The 24005-nt window shown below is 46.6% G+C and overlaps 1 protein-coding gene across 1 annotated transcript in view; it reads left to right on the forward strand.

Annotated features, from left to right (window-relative positions):
* EFR3B (EFR3 homolog B) overlaps positions 1 to 24005 on the forward strand; it is a 101392-nt gene that overhangs the window by 31556 nt on the left and 45831 nt on the right. The window contains exons 2-4 of the mRNA XM_055400291.2: positions 10406 to 10482; positions 11490 to 11617; positions 19517 to 19667. Coding sequence (XP_055256266.1) covers positions 10406 to 10482; positions 11490 to 11617; positions 19517 to 19667 — 356 coding nt within the window. The remainder of the gene's footprint in view (positions 1 to 10405; positions 10483 to 11489; positions 11618 to 19516; positions 19668 to 24005) is intronic.

Genomic DNA, 24005 nt, shown 5'->3' on the forward strand with positions numbered 1-24005 from the left:
GCAGCTGTGGGCCTCATCATGGTTGCATGGCCCCCCTCAGTCTGCTCCTCAGACCACCCCGTCCTTCTCACAGCTGGACTCTGCCGTGACTTCTGGCTGCTGGACAAGAGCTGTGCCAAGAGGAAGGATGTGAAGGCGGAACAACCCTCACCTTTACAGGGCATCCCTTGTTGAGTGCTAAGTGGCAGCGTTGACGTGTAATGGAATGGTGAGCCACGTTCACAGCTTGGCTGTGCAGCAAACTAAATCAAGCGAAGATTTACCTCAAAACTAACCCAGAGAATGAATGGAAGCAAGGAAATGGACCCAGTGGCATTCACTAGGACTGGATATCGGGTGTCAAGGAGGTGATCTAGCATGGCAGCTGTGGCAAAGGAGAGTGCAAGGTGAAACTGAGAAACTGTTGAGGATTTATTTTGAGGGAAAGTGATGGGAAAAAAAAAATTAGGGGAACCTTATTGCAGAAATGGAGAAGGAAATGGCAACCCACTGCAGTATTCTTACTTGGGAAATCCCATGGACAGAGGAGCCTGGTGGGGGTCCATGGGATAGTCCACAGGTTTGCAAAGAGTCAGACATGATTGAGTGCACACACACACACACACACATTGCAGAAGAACACATGCTGTGTGACTTTGAGCAGGGCATCTGACCTCTCTGATCCTGCTTCTTTATTGATAAAATGAGAATAATAGTGCATACCTTAGTGCTTTGTTATGAGTATTATACATACAAAAATATTTGTGAAGTGTTTGGCCTAGTGCTTTGCACAGAGGTGGTAAACCGTGGTATTTTTTAGGTATTAAAGATCAGCATGACAGAGGCTGGATCGGCGATGAATCAATCCAATGAATCTAATATTATATCTCAGGGGACCTGGCAGATGATGCTGGGTTAGAAATAGGGAATTGAAGGGAAAGTGGCCTGGATGTTTAGAAGCATGATGTGCTTGGTGTTTGAGAGTTTTTTCTTGTTTCACGCCTCCCATTACCCTAGGTAGTGAGTAAGCTCTGATCAGGGGTCAGTTGAGTCAAAAAACAGGATCAGGCAAGCAGGGCAAAGGAGGCCAGGGCAACGGCATGCGGGAGGTGTGAGGACACAGCTGCTGCCAGTGAGAGGTCAGAGTCCACAGACGCTGCTGCCAGCAACTGTGAGATCTGCCGTCGCATGCTGCCAGGCAGAGAGCTGGGCCAGGGCTTCTTACTCTGGCCGTGCGCCAGAGTCACAGAGGATCACCTCGGGCCCCTCCTCGGAGACAGGAGGAGATTCTGATAGCAGGCTGGACCGGAGCCAGCAAGCAGGGCTGAGGGGGTTTGGGGCCAGCAGGCAGAGGGCCAGCGGGAGGCAGGGGCAGAGCAATGGAACCCAAAGACCCGCTTCCCCCACTCACACACCTGGAGGGAGCTTGGCCCCAGCGAGCCTGGCTCTGAGCTTCAGGTGCCAACCCCAGAAGACAAGCTTCAGGAACTGGAGCCAATGGTTCTCAATAGAGACATTCCCCTAGCCCTCCCAGGACAAGGTCTTGTGAGTACCCGGGGATCTTTTGCTAAACGCCCTGTCGTTCCCTTAAAGTGAGTGAAAGTGTTAGTCGCTCAGTTGTGTCTGACTTTGCAACCCTCTGGACTGTAGCCCACCAGGCTCCTCTGTCCATGGGATTTCCCAGGCAAGAATACTGGAGTAGATTGCCATTCCTTTCCCTTACTGACTTTGAAATCCATGATTACTTTTCTCCCAATCACACACTCTTTTCTTTATTCGAGAGACGTGTGTGACCATTCCGCCCACCTCCCTGCCACAGGTTACACCCTGTTCAGGCTCCAGGATGCACAGGGTCAAATAGACATGTCTCCTGCTCTCCAGGAACTTACCTTTGAAGGGGGGGAGACAGAGTGTGGACACTAACAAAGGATGTTGAGTGGTAAAAAGTGCTATGAAGGGAAATAGGGATAGAAAATTAAAGGAGAATGGTGGTTGGGGAAATTCTCTAGTTAGGTGACACTGGGGCAAACCCTTGAGGGAAATGAGCGTGGGAGCCTGGAGGAAATGCAGAGAAACGCTCCAGGTGGGTAATATTAAGTCAAGGGCCCTGAAGCAGGATCGTGTGCGAGGAGGCCCCTGAGGCTGGGGCAGGATGAACTATAGGGAGATGACTGAGACAGGTCTAAAGTTAGAGTTTGGAAAGTTGGAGGAAGCCACTGAGTGTCATTAGACACTGTTAATCTCACTGATTTGATTTTTCAGTAAAACCAGAACAGCTGTATATTTACTAGTGAAACGGGCCATATGACGTTTCCCTCTCTTTCTTAAAAAATAGGTATAAAAATATTAGGTAAGACAAGTCCTAGTGACAGAAAAGCATCCTTATTAAATTTACTTTTGGCATCCATGGTTTAATCTGCAGACCTGATTCCCAGAGAGGGGGAGAAGGCCCTAGCAGAGAGTGCTTCTCTCTTAGAAATAAAATGGCTCAGAATCTAAAAGGTTCTTTTAATAGGCACTTGGCTGTGAGTTGAACTCCATATACTTCTATGTATGAACATTAAGAATAAATACCATTAGAAGCCAGACTAAAGAAATGTGCTAAAATGTATCACAATATCTCATAACAAAGAACTGTTTTCAATTTCTTTAAATATCTTCTATTCTTTGGGCTTCTTTTCCCTTGGCCTGGTTGTGGCGACTTTGAGATGACCTTCTTCTGGTGGGAAGCTTTCGAGGGGTGCCTGTGGGTTCCGGTCACCTCCTGAGCTGCTGTGGCATGCAGAAGCCAGGGGTTCCTGACAAGGCCCTCCGGCTCTTTGCCTTATCAGAGAGGAGACCTTTATCTGCTGCTTTGATTATCTACCCGGGAAGCTTGGTGCCATGGTGCCACTCAGGGTTTTCTGCCCTCTGGCTAAGATTCCAAATCTCTTTACTTATATGACTGATCATCTACTTTCTAAGCAGAGCAGATTTAAATTGGTAAATAGCTTTGGGTTTATTTCCCTCAGTGATCCTTTCTTGTGTTTCTTTCCTTGAATTAGGATATGGTCACCTCCATGGCTTCATAGTTATCTACCCCATCCTCTTGAAAATTACTGTGATTACTTAAAAACAAACAAAAAGTGGTTAACATTTTCTATACTCCCCCACTCCCAACCCCTGGCTAAAACAATACTATTAACTTTGCTTCCCACTTTTCTTAAAACTGGGTATGTAAAGGGTTAAAAAACAAACTTTAGAGCCCAACATAGTAGAACAGTTTTCAGACACTTGTATGCTGAAATCCTCATGTAAATACTCTCCACTACCTAAATTTTTTCAAAGTTCAACTATTAGACATTATTTTACTTGGCTTCAAGCCTTTATAAATGCATATGAAGAAAAATGCGTAAACCCTCTGGAAGACAATTGATCAGCTTCCAGCATCTCTTGAATTAGATAATCAGACAGGGATTTTGATGGAGTAGGTGCTAATAAGGGAGTATTTCTGGGGTCAGTGTGAGCAGCTTGAAGTCCCCAAATGCCTTAGCTTGGAAGACCTTGGGGAATGGGCAGAGAAATAAGAGAAAGGTGAAAGGCTTTATAGGAAAGTAGTGGGTGGGGAAAACAGGAAGAAAGTGACAGAGGAAGTGGACAAGGCAGCCATCCTTGGGGATCTGCTCCTCCATCCTGCTCCTCCTTCCCTGAGCAATCAGGTTTTCCCTGATGCACCAGCGGTCACTGAGCACCAGTGACCCTTAGATCTTCAGCCTGCTCTCTCCTGTGAGTCTCAGCGCTCCCCACGACTAACTGCATGATCTGAACTAGATGACGCCGCTCCCCTAGTCCCAGCCACCCCCGTCTCCTCCATTTCAGTCAAGGGGGTTGTGGTCTCCAGTCGCTGGAACAGAAAGCCGGCAGTCATGTTTCATACCTTCCTCTTCTTTCCCATGGAACCCCTCATGTCTTGCTGATTCTTCTGATATCACCCAATTCAGATATCTGCCCCTCACCTGGGGCGATTCACGAGGTTCCCAGAGCTCACGGTTCATCTAGGCAAAATCTAACCACTTCAGCCTGTTGTTCAAGGCTGTGCTCAGTCTGGCCCCAGTCTGGTCTTCTGTATTTTTCCTTCTAGGAATTTAGAGGAAAAAAAGAAAAAGAGAGAAGCCAGGAAGATGCTATCATTTAATCTCCAGCCCTCTAAGAAGGCGGGAGAAGGAAATGGCAACCCACTCCAGTACTCTTGCCTGGAAAATCCCATGGATGGAGGAGCCTGATAGGCTACAGTCCATGGGGTCACAAAGAGTTGGACATGACTAAGTGACTTCACTTTCACTTCCCTCTCAGAAGGAACCATATCACCTTCATTTTTCATATGAGGAAACTTGGATTAAGTAACTTACCCAAGATCAAACAAGTAAGAAGTTAGGAGAGCTGAGGTTTCAACCTGAGCCTGCCTGACTCCAGAGCCCAAATTCTTAGCCGCTGTGCTCTGGTGCCTTGCAGTCTCAAAGTGTGGTCCCTGGACCAGGGCCATCAGCATCACCTGGAGCCTGGTGGGAATGCAGAGCCTCAGGCCCCAGCCCTGGTCTGCTGAAGCAGAATCTGCATTTTAATAAGATCCCCAGATGATGAGTGTGCTCTTTACAGTTTGCAGTTGTAGAGGAGGAAAAAGTTTTCTTTGATCCTCTTAGGGTCCCTGACTGGGTCTGAAAATGAAGCTGACAGAGAGATTAACAGGAGAGATGCAGACAAATGTGACTGAATTCTCACATGTGCATGGATGCCTTCGCAAGAGAATGAAAACCCAAAGAAGTGACCAGAGCAAAGAGATTTTATGCCTTTTAGGCAAAGAAACAATGCATTTGTGAAGAACTGACCTATGGGTAGTGAAGGGTGAAGAAATAAGTAGGAGGATAAGGGTTAGATTAACAAGGTTTGTTTGCAGATTTCTCTGGTGACTTCTTAAAAATCTGCCTCCAGTTTGTTGTTGTTGTTTAGTCGCTAAAGTAAGAGAAACATTTCCTGTCTTTAGGCAAAAAGCGGGGAGCTTTTTCTGCCTTTTGCTGCCACTTAATTGCTTTCAGCTCAAGACAGTTTTTTATGTCAAAGAGGCATATTTGGGATGACATACTCTGGTTTCCTTCCAGATGCACTGCCCCAGTGGTCCTTGCCTTTCTGTATAAGCCTGGTCTAGCTCCCTAGCTAATGCATCCCTTCCCTGGAATAGCACCTAAGAATATCAGTGTCTCTAGAGGTAGATTTTGGGGTTTCAAATCCTGCCACTTATTAACTGTGAGGCTCTAGGCAGGTAATTTAACCTTTTGGTGCCTCAACTTCCACATTATAAAATGGGAATAAAACCAATACCTACCCCACAGGGTTGTAGGCTTAATGAGCTGATGCTTGTAAAGTATTTCAGCACTGTGTCTGACACATAGGTCCATCTAGTGTGCCAACAAAGGTCCATCTAGTCAAAGCTATGGTTTTTCCAATAGTCATGTATGGATGTGAGAGTCTGACCATAAAGAAAGCTGAGCACCAAAGAATTGATGCTTTTGAACTATGGTGTTGGAGAAGACTCTTGAGAGTCCCTTGGACAGCAAGGAGATCAAACCAGTATCCTGAAGGAAATCAGTCCTAAATATTAATTGGAAAGACTGATGGTGAAACTGAAGCTCCAATACTTTGGCCACCTGATGCAAAGAACTGACTCATTGGAAAAGAACCTGATGCTCAGAAAGACTGAGGGCAGGAGGAGACGGGGACAACAGAGGATGAGATGGTTGGATGGCATCCGCAACTCAATGGACGTGAGTTTGAGCAAGCTCTGGGAGTTGGTGATGGACAGGGAGGCCTGGCACGCTGAAGTCCATGGGGTCACAGAGAGACACAACTGAGCGAGGGAACTGAACTGAACTGACACATAAGAAGTAAAGCAGCCGCTGCCCTGTGACTCCTGCCCCTCATCGTCTTGTGTGTCCTCTCCTGAGAAGCCTTCTCCCAACCAGCAGAGCCAAGGTGCTTTTTCCCTTTCTAGATTCTATTGCAAATGGTCTGGGACTTTAATCACAGGGTTGTACCTTAGGGGAAAATCTTCTCTTATTATATTAATGAGAAAACTGAGTCTCAAAGATCAAATGGCAGAACTGGGACTTGAACTCAAAACCTTTTAAACTCCAAAATTAGCACTGTTTCTGTTAATAGTGACTCTCTGGAGCATAATTGCCACCAATAACCCCTGTTGTTTGAAGAGTTGACAACAGTCACCTTGGTGCCTTCTGTAGAGACAGATCAATAATACCATTTGGATTTCTTTTCTGGTCTTGGTCTATTCAAGTATACTACTGGGCCAATTTCATTAATTTTACACTTTTTAAAAAGTGTCCATTTCACCTGATATTAAGGTGTTCCTTTTTCAACACTTTTCTCCCTGTGTATGTTCCATTTTTGTTCCTAAACTTATTATTTGGTGTATCTCTTTGTCTTTGATAATTGGCAATGTGTATCTTTTGGTGTTTGTCTATGAGTATTTTCAAATAATGAGGTCGTATTTTGTGATTATTTTGCTATTTGTTTTCTGTTTCCTTAACATCTTCTCATATTTTAACTCTGTGTTTCTCTTTTCATTTTGTTAAGTTTCAAACTTAATCCACTTATTTTAATTATTTCTTATATTCTAAAATAAAATCCTATTTAAGACCTTAAAAAAAAAACACTGTTTCCAATGCACTCTTTTTACAATAGTGTATAGCTTTCTGTTCCCATCTAGTGCATGCGTGTTAAGTTGCTTGTGTCCAACTCTGCAACCCTATGGACTGTAGCCAGGCTCCTCTGTCCATGGGATTTCCCAGGCAATAATACTGGAGTGGGTTGCCATGCCCTCCTCTGGGGGATCTTCCTGATGCAATGGGTCGAACCCGTGTCCCTTGCATCTCCTGCATCAGCAGGCGGGTTCTTTACCACTAGCGCCACTTGGGAAGCCCTCCCACATAGTAGGCAATACATATGCCTTGAAAAAAGAATATTAAAAGTATTCATCATGTTGCTGTTTATAACAGTGAAAAATGGGGAGATGTTGATTTTAAATTTTAAATAGATTTCTTTGCCTTATGACTTTTCAGAGGCTTTAGTGAGCTTATTTGCCTGCGAATCTAAAATGGGGGATTTGGTGTGCATGGCTTCATAGATTTATTTGTCCTCAGACCCTTTTTCTGAAGAGTGCTTGTTAGTTACCCACCACAGCTGCTCTCCTGGTGACCCTCCAACAGCCAGCTAGTCCCATGGGTTCTCTCCAGTGAACCTCTTGCTTTATCTTTCAACAGCATTTGACTCTGGTCTGTTGTATATGCTGGAAATATGTCATATTTGCATTGAGGTTTGTGGAGCTGATGCTGAGGCAGGAAAGTTCGGGAATGCTGACTTTGAGAAGCTGGCCGGCAGTGACTGGAGGTTCAGCTCAAGTTATCATTGCAGACCTATAGGCCAGTGAGGTTAGGGCTTCTGAAGGAATGTTCTGGGACTCTCACTTCTTAGGCCTCCAGTTGTCCCTTGGCCTTGGTCACCATTACTGAGTAAGTGAATAGTGGGGAAGCTGCACTAAGATGTACCAGCCAGCATGGACCAGCTGGCAGTCTGGGGAGGGCTCTGCCACCCTAGGCTGAGGAACACGGAGGTAAGGGCGGCTGGTGGTGATCTTCCCTGAGTGCTTTGCAGCATAAACTCACTTTGGCCTCACAGCAGCCCCAAGTGCTAAACCAGGACACCCGCACCCACAGAATGCCACTCCTTGCGCAGCATCACATCTGGGAAGTGGCAGTGCCAGGATTTGATTTGAAACTTATGCTGTTGCCCACTTGGCCTCAACTAGCCCCTGCCCTCCAGGGGTCAGAGGAGGCTGGAATGAAAGAATGGACAAGAAGGAATCACTAGGGTGTAGGTCAAGTCAGTTGCTCAGTCGTGTCCGACTCTTTGCAGTCCCATGGACTGTAGCCTCTGTCCATGGGATTCTCCAGGCAAGAATACTGGATGGGGTTGCCATTTCCTTCTCCAGGCGAAACTTCCTGACCCAGGGATTGAACCTGGGTCTCCTGTGCTACAGGCAGATAGTTTACCGTCTGAGCCACCTGGGAAGCCTGTAGGTCCAGAAGCACCCAGAAGCAGGACGGCTCTGCTGACCGGGCACCTGCTCGCCTCTCTTGTTCTTCAGTCTTCTCACCTCTCCTCCCAGGAGGGAAATGCCCAGGCCTCCATGTGATGGGTTCTCCCTGCCTTATGGCTTATGGGGGCCTCAGTGCTGGAAGAGGGATGGAGCACTGAGGTTTCTACCCTGAGTACCCAAAATAGTCTTGTGCTTTCTCAGACAAGCCTGGGTTTCTAACAACCATGAGCTTGGCCTCAGTGCAGGGCAGGTCCCAGCTCATGGGTCCTTCAGAAAGGTTTGAAAATGGGACTGACATTGGAGGGTTTGGGGGCTCTAATTTCTCCTGTCTCTAGTTCTGACTCCCTTGAAGATGCAAACAGATCCACGTTGCTATTTTAGCGCGCAGGACCCATGCTCCGGGGCATCCTAGGAGAAGTGCCCTGATGGCTGCACTGGGCAGAGGGACCAAGGGCAGGTTTCAGTCCTGAGCCTCGGGGTCAGGGCCCCCCCAGGGAGCTGCCCCATCACAAGAGACAGCCCTGGATGCCAGCAAGCTGCAGCCCTCACACCTTCTTCCAGGTGGGCAGGGAGGAGATGAGGTGACGCCAGTGCCAGTTCAGCCCAGAAAGATGGAACCCAGAGGCCAGTGTGCAGCTGTGGGCTGATTCTACCATCCGCCTTGTGCCTGGGGTGTGTGAGGGAGCGGGGGACACACTGGGACCCTGGTGGTCCCTTGATATCAGAAATCTGATATCCTGCCTTTGGAGTGCCCCATTTCCCCAAGGACATGCCCGTCCCCTAACGCCCAAGTCTCTCTGGGAGCCCAGATTGCCCCATTCCTTCCCCCTCCTGGCGGTGCCGCCCACCCTGACCCCCTCCCAGTCCAGGTCCCCCACTCCGCCCCCCAACTGCTTTTCTCTCCACTGTAAAGCTCTTTGTGTGATTAAAGTAATTCCCACTAAAGTAATTCATTCTTCTCTGAATGACCCGTAGGCTTGATTTTTCCAGGGCACCTTCGCATTTCAAGTAGAGCATTTGTACAAACAAAATTAAGCGTTAATTGGTAGAGTGAGAAGGCAATTATTTTGGAAGGGGGTGAACTTTCCCAGGCCCTTCCCTGCCATCCTCTCCTCTCCCTCAGGGGTCACTGCCCCCCTTCCCAATTCTGGGAGGGCACAGCTGGGATATGCCAAGGGAGGTGTCTGCCGAGGATGAAAGGGAGGAAAAGAGCAGTGGTTCTAACTGAAAACTTTTTATGGTGGGACCTCTAGAATCATCAACTTCTTATTTTCCCAAGGTTTGTTCTATTGTCACTGATTTCTTAACACTGTCTCACAAAGGAGCTCACATCAGTCTGCAGCTTTCTGAAAACGTACATTATTCTTTCGCTCAGTCACTTCGGTCGTGCCCAATTCTTTGTGACCCTGTGGACTGTAGCCCACCAGGCTCCTCTGTCTATGGGATTTCCTAAGCGATAATACCAGAGTGGGTTGCCATTTCCTTTTTCCTTTCTTCCCGACCTAGGAATCAAACCTGAGTCTCCTATGGCTCCTGCATTGCAGGAATCTTTACCACTGAGCCACCAGGAAAGCCCACGTTATCTGAGGTTTTCATTTTGCCCCAGACTGGTGAGAATCTCCTGCAGTGGGAGAGGGCTGGTGTTGGGAACCACTGACCAGGTGGCCTCTGGAAACCCTCCAGCTCTCAAAGACCACGGCTTTCAAACACCGTGGTCTCGCTGTATTAAAGATGCATTTTCAAAGGTTAATAATTAATGGCAATGTTAATTTATCATAGTTTCACATAACATCCTGTAATAGAAATGGCCCCAGGAGAGAGGATGGTAAAGGAGATTGGGGACCAGAGTGGAGAAGAAGTGGACAGAAAACGAGAAGGTAGGGTAGGTGGAGTAACCGCTCTTCCCAGCTGGATGATCTCCCAGGACCTGGGGAAAAGTCTTGGGCTGCAGGAGACAGATTTATATAGTCTTGGCCCAGAGTGTGTGTGTGTGTGTGCTCACGCGCGTGCAGATGTGCACACACATGTGTGCTCAGTGGCCTGGCTTCCTGAACAAATTCTCATCTGCTGGCACTGATGCCTGATCCCCAAGCGAAAGACACCAAACAAGAAAGGCAATGTCTTAGAGTGGGGGTGACGTGGGGAAACAGCAGGAAGAACTGAGGCCCTGGTGCTCTAACGGAGGACCCTTCTGTTTCCAGCTTGGATTTGGTTTCTCAGAAGCCGCCCAGCCTGGCCCCGGGAGGCTTAGCTCACAGGGCATTCTCGTTGCCATTCCAGGTGTGTGCGGCTGCTGCGGTGCCCTGCGCCCCAGGTACAAAAGGCTGGTGGACAACATCTTCCCTGAAGATCCCGAGGTGGGTCGCATCTCCTGCCACCAGCGTGCCTCTCACCGTCTCACCCGATCCAGGGCCCTAGGGGCTGCCACAAGGAAAGGCGAGCCCCCCAGGGTCACTCAGACACACCGAACCCATAGCCACAACCCTGTCAGTGACCAGAGGCAGTTGGAAGCCTGAAGGCTGAGGAGCTTCGGACCCCTCTGAAGGCAAGATCTGCAGAGGGCTCAGAAGTTTGTCTTGGTGCTTTGGGCTGCTGCTGCGCATCTTGCTCCCTCGTTGCTCTCTGGGTGATATTTCCTAGAGCCGCTAACTCTCTGGAGGGTACTATTTCCCTGGCGTCAGATGTGAGCATTTCCCCTCCTGGGTTTTGGCTCTGGAGCTCATGGTCTTCTGTGTGCTCCCTCTGGTATCTGCCAGGTGTCAGGTGGGCACACGGCACGCCTGGTTTCTTGGTTTTCCAAGCCGCCACTCAACTGTCAGACTGCAACGTGGGTCATGTGGTTTCAGAAATGTCAAGGTTTGATGTACTTGACTTGCTCTCTGGAAATCAGTAGCCCTTTCTTGATGGGCAGGGGTGGGGGTGTCACATTTCCAGCATCCTCTGGACAATTCCCTGAAAGCTATAGAGCTGCCTTCTTTCTGTTCACTTCTTGATTTTAGAGATCCAAAACGTTTTAATTCTGGGTTGCTTTCACTGAAGTCTTGTCATCCGTTCATATACAGATGCATTCACACACATATATGTACATTCATGAACAAATGCATATGTGTGTAAACCCATATCATATACACATGCACACATATATGTACATTTCTATCACTTACTATTTTTATTTATAGCTAGCACACTTTGGGCTAAGTTGTAAGCTCCTAGAGAGTGGGGTCTATGTTTTCATCATCTCTGTATCCCCGAAACCCACATTTTACTTGTCACATACATGATGGGCACTCTGTTAAACTTACCTTTGGACTTAAACTCTTCTAGCCATCACATGGCCACAGTGAGGATGACCTGTCTTTTACAGGATGGCCTGGTGAAGACTAACATGGAGAAGCTGACCTTCTATGCCCTCTCAGCTCCTGAAAAGCTTGATCGCATTGGCGCCTACCTCTCCGAGAGGCTCATCCGTGATGTGGGTCGTCATCGATATGGGTAAGTAGTATGAGGGGGAAGAGAAAGTTTCAGAAATTATATAACATTATATTTTTAGGGCAGTACCTGGGGTCCTCAATGAAAAAAGTCAACTGCAGGAGAGACATGTCTGTTACCTAGTGTCACAATCTGGAGTGGATGTAAAGGGAACACTAAGATGTTTCTGATGGGACAGAGGGAAAAGCAGATCCAGGGCAGTTGTTCATAAGTCCCATTGGTTCTATTCTCCACGAAGCATTTTATGTCTATCCTCTACTTTCCTCTGCTCCTACCTTTTTCCTGGTGCAGACTCCGGGTTACTGCAGTGGCCTTGGAAATAGTCTCCCTACTTCCCATCTTTCCTGTTCTGGCCCTTACAGATCAATACTGCTAGCTATGATCTTTAAAACATAGACCCAAAGCTATACTTTCCTGGCTCCTTTAGCTTCCAATCCAAACTCCTCAGCCTGACTTCTAAGGTCTTCCACTACCTGCCCCCAAATTGCCTTTGCGTGCGTGCTCAGTCACTTCAGTCACGTCTGACTGTTTGTGACCCTATGGACGACAGCATGCCAGGCTTCTCTGTCTATGGGATTCTCCAGGCAAGACTACTAGAGTGGATTGCCACACCCTCCTCCAGGGGATCTTCCTGACCCAGGGATCGAACCTGCATCTCCTATGTTTCCTGAATTGCAGGCAGATATTTTTTTACCACTGAGTCACCAAGGAAGCCCCAGACTGCCTTTCAGTTCAGTTCAGTTCAGTTCAGTCGCTCAGTCGTGTCCAACTCTCTGCGACCCCATGAATCACAGCACGCCAGGCCTCCCTGTCCATCACCAGCTACCGGAGTTCACTCAAACTCATGTCCATCGAGTCGGTGATGCCATCCAGCCATCTCATTCTCTGTTGTCCCCGTCTCCTCCCGCCCCCAACCTTTCCCAGCATCAGAGCCTTTTCCAGTGAGTCAACTCGTCGCATGAGGTGGCCAGAGTATTGCAGTTTCAGCTTTTGCATCAGTCCTTCCAATGAACACCCAGGATTGATATCCTTTAGAATGGACTGGTTGGATCTCCTTGCAGTCCAAGGGACTCTCAAGAGTCTTCTCCAGCACCACAGTTCAAAAGCATCAATTCTTCGGCGCTCAGCTCTCTTTATAGTCCAACTTTATAGTCCAACTCTGACCACGGGAAAAACCATAGCCTTGACTAGACGGACCTTTGTTGGCAAAGTAATGTCTCTGCTTTTTAATATGCTATCTAGGCTGGTCATAACTTTCCTTCCAAGGAGCAAGCGTCTTTTAATTTCATGGCTGCAATCAGCATCTGCAGTGATTTTGGAGCCCCCCAAAAAAGTCTGACACTGTTTCCACTGTTTCCCCATGTATTTCCCATGAAGTGATGGGACCAGATGCCATGATCTTTGTTTTCTGAATGTTGAGCTTCAAGCCAACCTTTTCACTATCCTCTTTCACTTTCATCAAGAGGTTAAACTGCCTTTAACCCCAGCCAAACCCACCACACCTGCCACAGCTGCTCCACACCTACTCCAGATGGAATTGCTAATGACCCCCCACCTTGCTCTCTGGCCCCTGTGCTTTTGCAGTGATCACCTCCCTGGACCCTCTCTGTCCTGCCCCCCAGCTACCACCTGTCACCCCCACCACCCTCCAAGGCCCCTTCCTCCTGATGAGGAAAGTGGAGTGAGAACCAGAGGGTGAAAGTCTGCACTGTGCCGACAGTGTATAGAGGTCCACCCTCCATAGGACCCACCAGCCACTCTTACATCAAGCCATCCCTGATAGAAAAACAAGACTGAAAACAATTCATTTCTATGATCCCTTTCTATTAATATAATAAAATTAGGTTAACATGCTCAATAAAAAGGGCATGAATATACTGAACATGCTGATTATATAAATCGCCTTGACATATTATAAAGCAAGCTCAAGCAAGTACAATAAAATTATCTTTATCCTAGATTGAACCTGAAACTAATATGCGAGCAATGACATTAAACATTTAATACTAATTTTGCCTGCCCTCGCTGCAGTAATGGTTCTCTCAGTAAAAAATGTCCTGTAGCCAGCAGAGCCACTTAGAAGCATTCCACTGCCCTCAGAACTATCACTCAAAATTGGCATCATTCTGTTAAAAATAGCCATTGCAGCATCTAAGTATTTAAAGCCTTGATGGCCTCACTGGGGGCTTTAATCATAAACATTGGGAGAAGAGAAATCTGTTAGATCTGTTCTCTGGGTCTCTTTCTGCTTCTTCCCTGAGTTTCCTTACCCAGCGCCACACTCATCACCATTGTCCTAACCACTGATGGCAGCTTTGGAGTATCAAAATATTCACCTACAGATAGGTGAGATGGTGTGAGGAGCTGTCTCCCTGCCTTCATTCAGGTGTTTGTGTTTATGATTTGACCATATACATGAGAACTTCGGGTGTTGGACCGAGTGGTAGAACCACCCTCCTCGACAGGCATATGTTTAGCATCAGGGGTGATAACTCAATGTGGGCAGAGAGAGAATAAGAAGAATTTCAAGATATTTCTTCTTGGTGTGGGCTACGATGGACAGTGAGATGCAGAGCAACAAAAAGCAAGAATTCCTCCTATTTTCCTCCTTTCAGTTCAGCCCGATTGCTAGAACACCCTTAGAAACTGAAGAGCAAGGGAGGTAACAGCAGTTGTGGCTGAGACTCGGGGTTGACTGACAGTGACCCCAGAGCAATGACCATGTGTAGAAGGCCATTTTAGAATCTGTCAGATTGGGACTTCCCTGGTGGTCCGGTGGCTAAGACTCCAAGCTCCCAGTGCAGGGGGCCCAGGGTTTGATTCCTGGTCAGGGAACTAGATCCCACATGCTGCAACTAGGAGTTTGAACACCATAACTAAAAAAAAAAAAATCCCAAATGTCACAATGAAGAGCCAAGATCCTGTGTGCTACAACTAAAGACCTGATTCAGCCAAATAAATCAATTTTTAAAAAATTATTTTAAAAAGTGAATCATCAGTTTCCCCAGTGACTGGAGGATGGAGACACCCATACCAAAAGAGTTGGGCTACTTCCCCAGGAGCCTGGCCCTGGTACTGACTTAGTGGGGCTCCCAAGAGATACACAGTCCCCAGAGGGACTCTGAACCCTGTTAGAGAGTGGAGCTGACCCTTCAGACAGAGATTTTGCAGATTCCTACCAGACAGGAAGGTTCATCCTTCCCTCCCTTGGCTGACGTCAACCCCTGCTTCTGGGCTCCTAAAACCAGGAAGTTTCTGTTCGGTAGGGAGGGCTTGACTACATACATTCAGACCGCCCAGAATGAGAGGTTCTGCATCAAGGCTGCCGCTCTCTGAGTGATTCACAGTCGATGAGTGGCCCAGCTAAAGCTGCCCCCTCTCTCTGCTAGCTGTTCCCCATCTCTGACCCTGGATCTGCACTCCTTTCCAACCAAGTCTGGTTCCCAGAACTTGCATGCTGGCTCCTTCTTTCCCAGAGGGTCTTAAGGCCACTCCTTGCTGAATAAGAGGTGTTCAAGCGGCAAGTGTGACAGTGTTAGCAGCTCCGTTGTGTCCGACTCTTTGCAACCCCATGGACTGTAGCCCACCAGGCTCCTCTATCCATGGAATTCTCCAGGAGAGAATACTGGAGTGGGTTGCCATTTCCTGCTCCCAGGGATCCTCCCCCACGGAGTGAACCTGGGTCTCCTGCATTGCACGCAGATTCTTTGCCATCCCAGCCACCAGGGAAGCAGAAACAGCTGCCTAGTCTAGAATTCAATTCAAGGAACTTCCTGCCTCTCCCCAAGCACCAGGCCCCCTGTGTCTTTTTCTCAGTTGTTATAACTCACCTTCTGCTTTGATTGGCCCATGACCCTGAGTTCCTGTTGTTGTAACCTACTAACTTGCCACTCCTGACCTTGGTTACTGCCCATGAACTCCAATCCATCCCAGATTCCTTGATTTCTGCCTTCTCCACCTGCTGGGAAGTCCTACTAGTGGATCCAAGACCCTTGGTCATCCCCTGCTGCTGTGGTCTGCGCCCTGCTCTTGCCTTCTCCCTTAGGCCTCTGCAGTAGGTTAGTCTTCACCACCTTCGACCTTCCCCACCCTGCTCCAACAACACAGTCAGGTCTGTTTCTCAGAACTGTTATTACACTGGACCCCTTTCAGGATCCCAGGTTCAGATTAGATCTCTGCTGAGACTGACCAGGTCCCAGTCCTACTCAGTGAGCATCGCCCTGAGAAGCCTGTGCTCTCTCCCTTTGAGAATATGGATTTAAATCATAGGATGTACCCAGGAAGGTTATGGTAAGATAGGACCAAAGCAATGAGCATTAGACTAGGAGGTTCCAAGATCCCACTAACTTCTAGTCTTTTAAGATACTTTGAAAAGTTTAAGTTCTCAATTACAGTCCTTCCATCCCTAGTGTTAGGATTAAAGATGAGGATTGAAAAAGAGTGTATTCAAAGGGGATTCCCAGGTGGCGCTAGTGGTGAAGAACCTGCCTGCCAATTCAGGAGTCCTAAGAGATGCAGGTTCGATTCCTGGGTTGGGAAGATCCCCTGGAGAAGGAAATGGCAACCTGCTCCAATATTCTTGCCTGGAGAATTCCATGGACAGAGGAGCCTGGTGGGCTACAGTCCATGGGGTCGCACAGAGTCAGACACAATTGAAGTGACTTAGCACACAGCATATATGTATTCTAATAACAAGGCTTTAGAAATTCCCTAGTGGTCCAGTGATTAAGGCTCTGTCTTCCAATGCAAAGAGTTCAAGTTTGACCCCTGGTTGGGGAGCTAAGATCCTACATGCCTCATGGCCAAAAAGCCAACACATGAAACAGAAGCAATATTGTAACAAATTCAATAAAGACTTCAAAAATAATCCACATCAAAAGAAAACAAAAATCTTCAAGAAAAAGAAGGGGCCTTAAACTTCACTTACTTTTCAGTTTCACTTCTACCATAATTTTCACTTTCCATCAAAATTTCCACTCCTGGTAATTAGCCAATTTTTTTTTTTTTCCCCCGGCCAGCAAAGGACAGTTTTCCTTATCAGGATTTTCTGGGAATTTTTTACAGGAAAAGGAAAAGCAGCAATCTAAGCTCTGGGGTTTTGGAGGCCTTCTAGTTTCTTCTCTTGCCAAACCCCACCCCATCCCTTCCTTTCCCTCATTTAAATCTGGAAAATAATGGTGAAACCCTTCATATTGAAGGACGCTGGGATGATTCGTGTTATGTCTGACTCTTTATGACTCCCATGGACCCTAGCCCGCCAGGCTTTTCTGTCCATGGAATTTTTGGAGTGGGTTGCCATTTCCTACTCCAGGGGATCTTTCAGCCCAGGAATTGAACCTACATCTCTTGCATCGCCTGCATTGGCAGGCAGATTCTTTACCACTGTGTCACCTGGCATGCTCTGGGATGATTCACAGAAGAGAATTCCATGCTGCTGCCTGCTCCCATTTCCCACCTGCCGTGTTTCATTGCCAGAATGTGTCCATGTTTCCCTGCCAGCCCTTTGGAAGGGCCCCACCCCAGGCTGATCTCTTAACCCTGCAAGAGTCAGCCTGCTTCATGACCTACATGGTGGACCCAAAATGTGCCGGGCTTGGGTCTGCAAGATCTTAAGATTTTAATAACTTAAGATATCTTAAGTTGTTTTCAATTTTTACTTATTTGTTTATTTTGGCATGGGTAGGATCTTAGTTCTCCCACCAGAGTTTGAACCTGCGCCCCCTGCAGTGAACTCTGCAGTTTAACCACTGGGCTGCCAGGGAGGGCCTCAGAATAAATCTTTTAATTCGTCGCCTATTATACACATGGCCTATAAACCTGATGCTGGGCAGCTTCTCGAAGAGAGGCCTTTTCCTGCTTTGACTTACAGGCGTCAGCCTGACCCCTCAGCACCCAGGTAGGTTTGGAGTTGTCCACTCTCTCTGTCTGGCCTGCGTTTTGTTTATATCAGGAAGTACTTTTCTGTTCCATGTGGTCTGGCTCTGAGGGTAGAGGGATTGCTGCCCTGTAATAGGCACATGAGCCACACTTCGCATCCACGGAGTCTCCAGTGACTCCCTGCTCCTGCAGGATGGAATCATGTTCAGCCCTTATTTCTCTTGCCTGTGAGTTGCTTTGGATTGCTCAGGATTCATTTTATTTGTGCCCTCAGGTTTCTAAAGCACTCCTAAATCTGATGATCAGATACTTGTGTTATTTAGGTATAAAGAGACTTAAATATACTGGCTCCAGCAGTAGAAGGAATCGACCCTGAATATTCATTGGAAGGACTGAAGCTGAAGCTCCAATACTTTGGCCACCTGATGCAAACAGCTGACTCAGAAAAGACCCTGATGCTGGGAAAGATTGAGGGCAGGAGGAGAAGCGAGTAACAGAGGATGAGATGGTTGGATGGCATCATCGACTCAATGGACATGAGTTTGAGCAAGCTCCGGGAGACAGGGAAGGACAGGGATGCCTGGCGTGCTGCAGTCCATGGGATTGCAAAGAATCGGACAAGACAGAGCGTCTGAAAAACAACCAGCAGTAAAGAAGTGTTTTTTCTCTCTCTCAAGCAATAATCCAGTCTGGGCCAGTGGGCTCTGCTCCCCAAGGTCATCTGGGGCTTTCACCTCTTGCCGTCCAGTTGCTCCCACTCCGCAACCAGCAGGAAGAGAGAAGAGAGGACTCGGAGGACAGGGCAAGCCTGTTTTTCAAGCAAGTGATGCTCGACACTGCTTGCATCACTCCCCCTCATTTTAATGGCAATGTTTAAGTCATGTGGCCTCACCTAGCAGCAGGAGAGGCTGGGAAATGTTCCCAGTGAGCAGCCACAGTTCAGATAAACTTCTAAATAACCAGTGAGAAGGGCAAAAATAGTTTCCAGGGGAGACATCTAGCATTCTGCCCCAGACACCTAACTCCTTAATGAAAACTATTACATTTTTAACCAGGTTAGTTTTGCTGAGGCTCCCTTATTAGAAGTTAAAAATAACCTTTGTCTGTGTATGTCTGCCTTGCTTTCTTTAGAAAGCAAATGCTTTGTAAGTGGGGGATGTATCTTTCCTGACATGCCTTACCTGACCGTATGCTCTTTACATCACTATCATGGAATAAATGTTGGGTTTGAGTTTAGGCATGCATCCTTAATTCTCAGTAGGAATTTGATTTGTGGCATTTTTCTTGGGATTTAAGAGAGGCCTTGAAGAAGATAGCAATTAGGGGTTGTCCTACAAAGGCTAGCCTGGAAAGTATTGGCTATTTTTACTTTTTCAATGTAATTTTTTTTTTTTTTTTTTGGTCATGCTGTGCTGCTTGTGGGAATCTTAGTTCCCTGACCAGGGATTGAACCGAGGCCCTCAGAAGTGAAAGTGCAGAGTCCTAACCGCTGGACTGCCAGGGAATTCCCAGGACTGGGTATTTTTAGCACAGAGAAGAGAAGAACATGGTAACAGAGACTGTTGTTATCAAGTGGTTAAAGGGCTGGCAGGTAGCAGAAGGTTCAGTCCTCTTTCTTGCTGCTTCTGCAAGTAGAATTGTGAATAAAGGATAGAGGTTATTAGGGTTTGCTTGCTTTTCTTTCTGCTCAAATTTCCTCGTGAAATGGTATACCTCATCTGTCCTCATATTCTTCGTGTGTAAAATAAGGGGCTTGATGAATTCATCTCTAGGCTCCCTTGCAACTCTGCTTCATTCTGCTTCTCAGTGCTGGGCTGGAGTGGGCACTTGATGGAACAGCTGTCCAGACATGGCAATCTGGGAAGAACTGTATTAGCTGAATGCTGCCCAGGTGGTCACTGCACTGCCATCGAGGTTGTCCCAGACATGTGGTGTGGGTGATTAAGTGATGAGGCTGAGTACTTTGTGATGAGTATTGAGTACTCAGCGTGAGGCTGAGGGATGGCGGTGGTGCTGCTTCCCCAGATACGTGTGCATCGCCATGGAGGCTCTGGACCAACTGCTTATGGCCTGTCACTGCCAGAGCATCAACCTCTTCGTGGAGAGTTTCCTCAAGATGGTGGCCAAGCTGCTTGAGTCGGAGAAACCCAATCTGCAGATCCTCGGCACCAACTCGGTAAGGAGGTCCGAAGGGCCCTGGAGGGTGGGCATGGTAGGGAGAGTGGGGCAGAACCTCTGGGTTAGAGCTTTGTTATGATCCATTCCTATTTGTTTACTGATTTTTAAAAATGATTTTTTCCCTTAAATAATTGTAGGTGGGGCCTCAATAGATATTAAAGTAGAAAGGGGGATATTCCTTTGAGAGCAGGCGGTGCCCAGAGCCCTCGAAGCTTGGCCCCTGACTCCATGGGGCATACTTTGAAAGCTGTCCAGGTTGTGCTTCTTTCAAAGATAGAATAAATTGATGTTCACAGGACAGAGACATCAGATAAGTAGAAAGATCACGGGGAAGCAGGAAGCTGGGCTTCTGGCTTAGTTCTGCCCTTTCCTAGCTGGGTAACCTCGAGAAGGTTATCTTTCATGAGCCTGGCTTTTCACTGATAGGATGAGCGGATTGAACTCGGTCCAAGCTTTGTAAGATAACTTGTCCCTGAACAAGTGGCTGCTATCTGCTTCTGGTGTGTGAAGAGAAGAACGATCACTTGTGTCAAGAATTCCCAACTTTGAAGGGATAGTTTGAGAGTTTGGAATGGACATGTACACACTGCTGTGTTTAAAATAGGTAACCAAGAAGGACCTACTGTATGGCACATGGGACTCTGCTCAATGTTATGTGGCAGCCTGGATGGGAGGGGAATTGGGGAGAGAATGGATACAGGTATACGTATGGCTGAGTCCCTTCGCTGTTCACCTGAAACTATCACAGCACTGTTAATCAGCTATACCCTGATACAAAATAAAAAGTTTAAAACAACAACAAAAAAGAACTCCCAACTTCCTAAGCATCTGTCCTACTTGAATATCCCAGTTGCTTTCTTCAATGTTTTGCTCTCTCTCCCAGTTCCTTTCCCTTCAGGGAATCCTTTCAGCTCTAGGCCTTCAAGCAGCTTGGTGTTGAAAGTCCTGACATGCAACTATTTTACAGATATCACCAGAAAAAAAAAAAAAAGGAAAGTGTAAGGTTTGCGCTCTTAGCCTTCCCAACCTGATTTTTCTGAATTCTTATTGCACAGGTCACAACTGCTTCCCTCTTCTAAAGTTGATTTAACCAGAAGATAGTCTTTCAGCTCTTCTTTCAAAGGCCAAAACTAACCACCTATTCCCCTCTTTCCTCTCTCTGTGAACCAGCTGCCTTTGACAAATTACATATACAGTAGCAAGGGTAAAGTCTTTTGTCACGTTGCCCTGGCAACAGCTTCAGATACCGTTTTACTTGCCCCGTTTGAGATAACTATAGTCTGAAAGAAAACATCTAAATGGAAGATAAACCAGTCATCAATGTGTCCACAGGGCATCTCCCCAGGGGGAGATATAGAAGCAGGTGAGTGCCAGCCCCAGAGTGCCCTGCAGCACATCCTGGCCCCTGGTAGGCATTTTATTAGCAACAGCCTTGAAAATTCCAGGTCCTGCAAATTCCTCGATTCCTCATCACAGTGAATCACTGCATTAGCAAGAGAACAGTTGACTAATGATTAGTGTACTGCAGACAGTGGAGATTATATAAGGGCAGGTGATTATAAATGAGTCAGATAATTGCAGTAGGTTCAGAGTTCAGCTTCAGAGGCAGCCTTTGCTAGCGGAAAAATGCTCTTTCCAGCTCTCCAAGTCTGAGACCTCTCTGTTTCTTCCTTCTTTCTTAATGGATATTTATCTGGCCTGTACTTGACACCCCAAGGGTTGAAGCTATGCTGAAATGCGTCACCAAAAAATCTGATTTTGCTCATACCATTCCTGCATATCATATGTAGTATAGTTTTTTAAATTTATTTGATGCCTTCAAATAAATAAATAATGAGAATATCTGAACTTGAGGTGACGTTGAGGGATCAGGAGTCAGGAGATGATGGAGCCAACTAAGCTCAACTATTTGCTTAGAGATTTACTTCTACACACCTGCCTTATTGCCTGGTGGGTCCAAATGTAAGTTCTGGGAACAGTACAGTCATCATGACTTTAGAGGTCACTCTAAGGATAAACTGAAAATATTAAATATGAAAATGCTGAGGTTATTTACATAAACGATCTAATATATGAAGCTAGTGTAAATAACAAAATACTATGAAGGATCATGGATTTAAAGTTTGTACTTTCATCCCTACCTCACAGCATATATAAAAATTAACTGAAGGACTTCCCTGGTGGCCCAGTGGTAGGGAGTCCACCTTGTAATGAAGGAGATGTAGGTTCAATCCTGGGTCCAGGAAGATTCCAAATGCCCTCTGGTCACAACTAAGACCCAATGCAGCCAAATAAACAAATAAATATTTTTTTTTAAAAATTAACTCAAAATAGATCAAAGACCTAAATATAAGAGTTAAACTTATAGAACTCTTAGAAGAAATATATGGGTGTATCTTTATGGTCTTGAATTTTGCAATGGATTCTTAGATATGATAGTAAAAACAAAAGCAACAACAGAAAAAATAAATTTGACTTCTTCAAAATTAAAAACTTTTGTGCATTAAAGGACACTACAGAACAGAAGACAACTACAGAATGAGAGAAAATGTTTGTGATTCTCAAATACAATAAGGGCTCAGTAACCAGAATATATGAAAAACTCTTACAACTCAACAACAAAAAGAAAACCCAGTTAAAAATGGGCAAAGGACTTGAATAGACATTTCTCCAAAGAAGATATACGAATGTCCAGAAAGCACATGAATTGATGCTCAGCATCACTAATCATTACAGGAATGCAAGTCAGAAATCATAGAGAGATACTTCTTCACACCCACTAGGTTGCTTACATATTTTAAAATCCTATAAAATGACATATTGGTGAGGATGTGTAGAAATTGGAACCCTTGTACCTTGCTAGCCGAGCTGTAAAACAGTGTAGACACTGTGGAAAACAGTTTAGTGGTTCCTCCAAAAGTTAAACATATAGAATTACCATGTGACTCAGCAATTCTCCCTAGATATGTACCAAAGAGAACAGAAAACAGATACTCAAACAAATACTTGCATACCAGTGTTTCTGGCAGCACGATTCATAGTAGCCGGAAGGTGGAAACAACCAGAAGGTCACATATTGTATTTCCATTTCAATGAGACACCAGAATAGGTGAATCCACAGAGACAGAAAGCAGATTAGTGTTTGCCAGGGGCTGGGGTGGGTGGGGGGACAGGAATAGAAAGTGACTGACCAAGACGTGTGTTTCCTTTTGGGGTTCTGCTTTAGTTGCAAAACATTGTGAATGTCTTGAATGCTACTGAATTTTGCACTTGAAAAGGGTTCACTTTTTGTTTTGTGAATTTTACCCGAATTTTTAAAAATTGTGCTTTCATCTCAGGTTGTGGCATACAGCCCTTTGTGTTTACACTGCACCCCTGCCTGAAGGCAAGCACACTCAGAGGCAGCATAGAAGCAAGTCCCTTGGGAGGGAAGGGAAACTCTTGAAGCGTGTTGGGGTGATGTGGGACCTGGTGCAGGGAGGTCTCTCCTTCAGGTAAAGCAGAGGGGCTGTGACTTACTTGCCTGGAGGCTCTGTGAATGTGAAAGTGGCTCAGTCATGTCCGACTCTTTGCAACCCATGGACTGTAGCCCACCAGGCTCCTCTGTCCATGGAATTCTCCAGGCAAGAAGACTAGAGTGGGTTGCCATTCCTTTCTCCAGCGTATCTTCCCAATTCAGGGATTGAACCTGGGTCTCCTGCATCGCAGGCAGATTCTTTACCATTTGAGCCACTAAGAAACTACCCTCCCCCCTTCAAGACCTCATCTCTCAGACGCCTTCCCTTCCCTCTACTCAGGGTCAGCTCCCTCTGAGGCTCCCTTTCTTGGCCTCCCGCCAGACCCACTAGGAACCAGGCTCCTTGCCCACCTTCTGCAGCCATGCTCTGCCTTCTGCACCCAAATGCCCCACGCAGAGAACCACCCTCAGAAAACCGCCTGATGTGAGGATTGGAGCGTCTACAGATGCATGCTTTAAATTTAGACTTGGGCTTTCAAGGCAGCTCCTTATCCATTCTTTGACCACCGCCTTCTCTCGTCTTCTCAGTGGTCACTGGAGACCTTCTGTTGTCTCCTCAAGCACCATCCTGAATCTGCTTCCTGAGTCTCAGAGGTGGCCTTGCCTTCTGTCCACTGAGAAAACAGGGACTATCTGCTGGGGGTCCCTCAACTTGTATCCATCTTTTTCTTCCCCAAAGGGTCCCTTCTCCTCAGAAATCGCCCTACATCCATTATTTTTCTCCCCATGTCTCCACCCTTCCCCTTTTTCTGATTCCTTCCCTTAGTCTGAATATAAGTTCAAGTCTCTTCCAGCATAAAATGAAAGAAACAAAACAAA

The sequence above is a fragment of the Moschus berezovskii genome, chromosome 11 (genome assembly GCF_049115385.1).
Source record: "Moschus berezovskii isolate FMDL1 chromosome 11, NW_MosBer_1.0, whole genome shotgun sequence".
NCBI lineage: Eukaryota > Metazoa > Chordata > Mammalia > Artiodactyla > Moschidae > Moschus > Moschus berezovskii.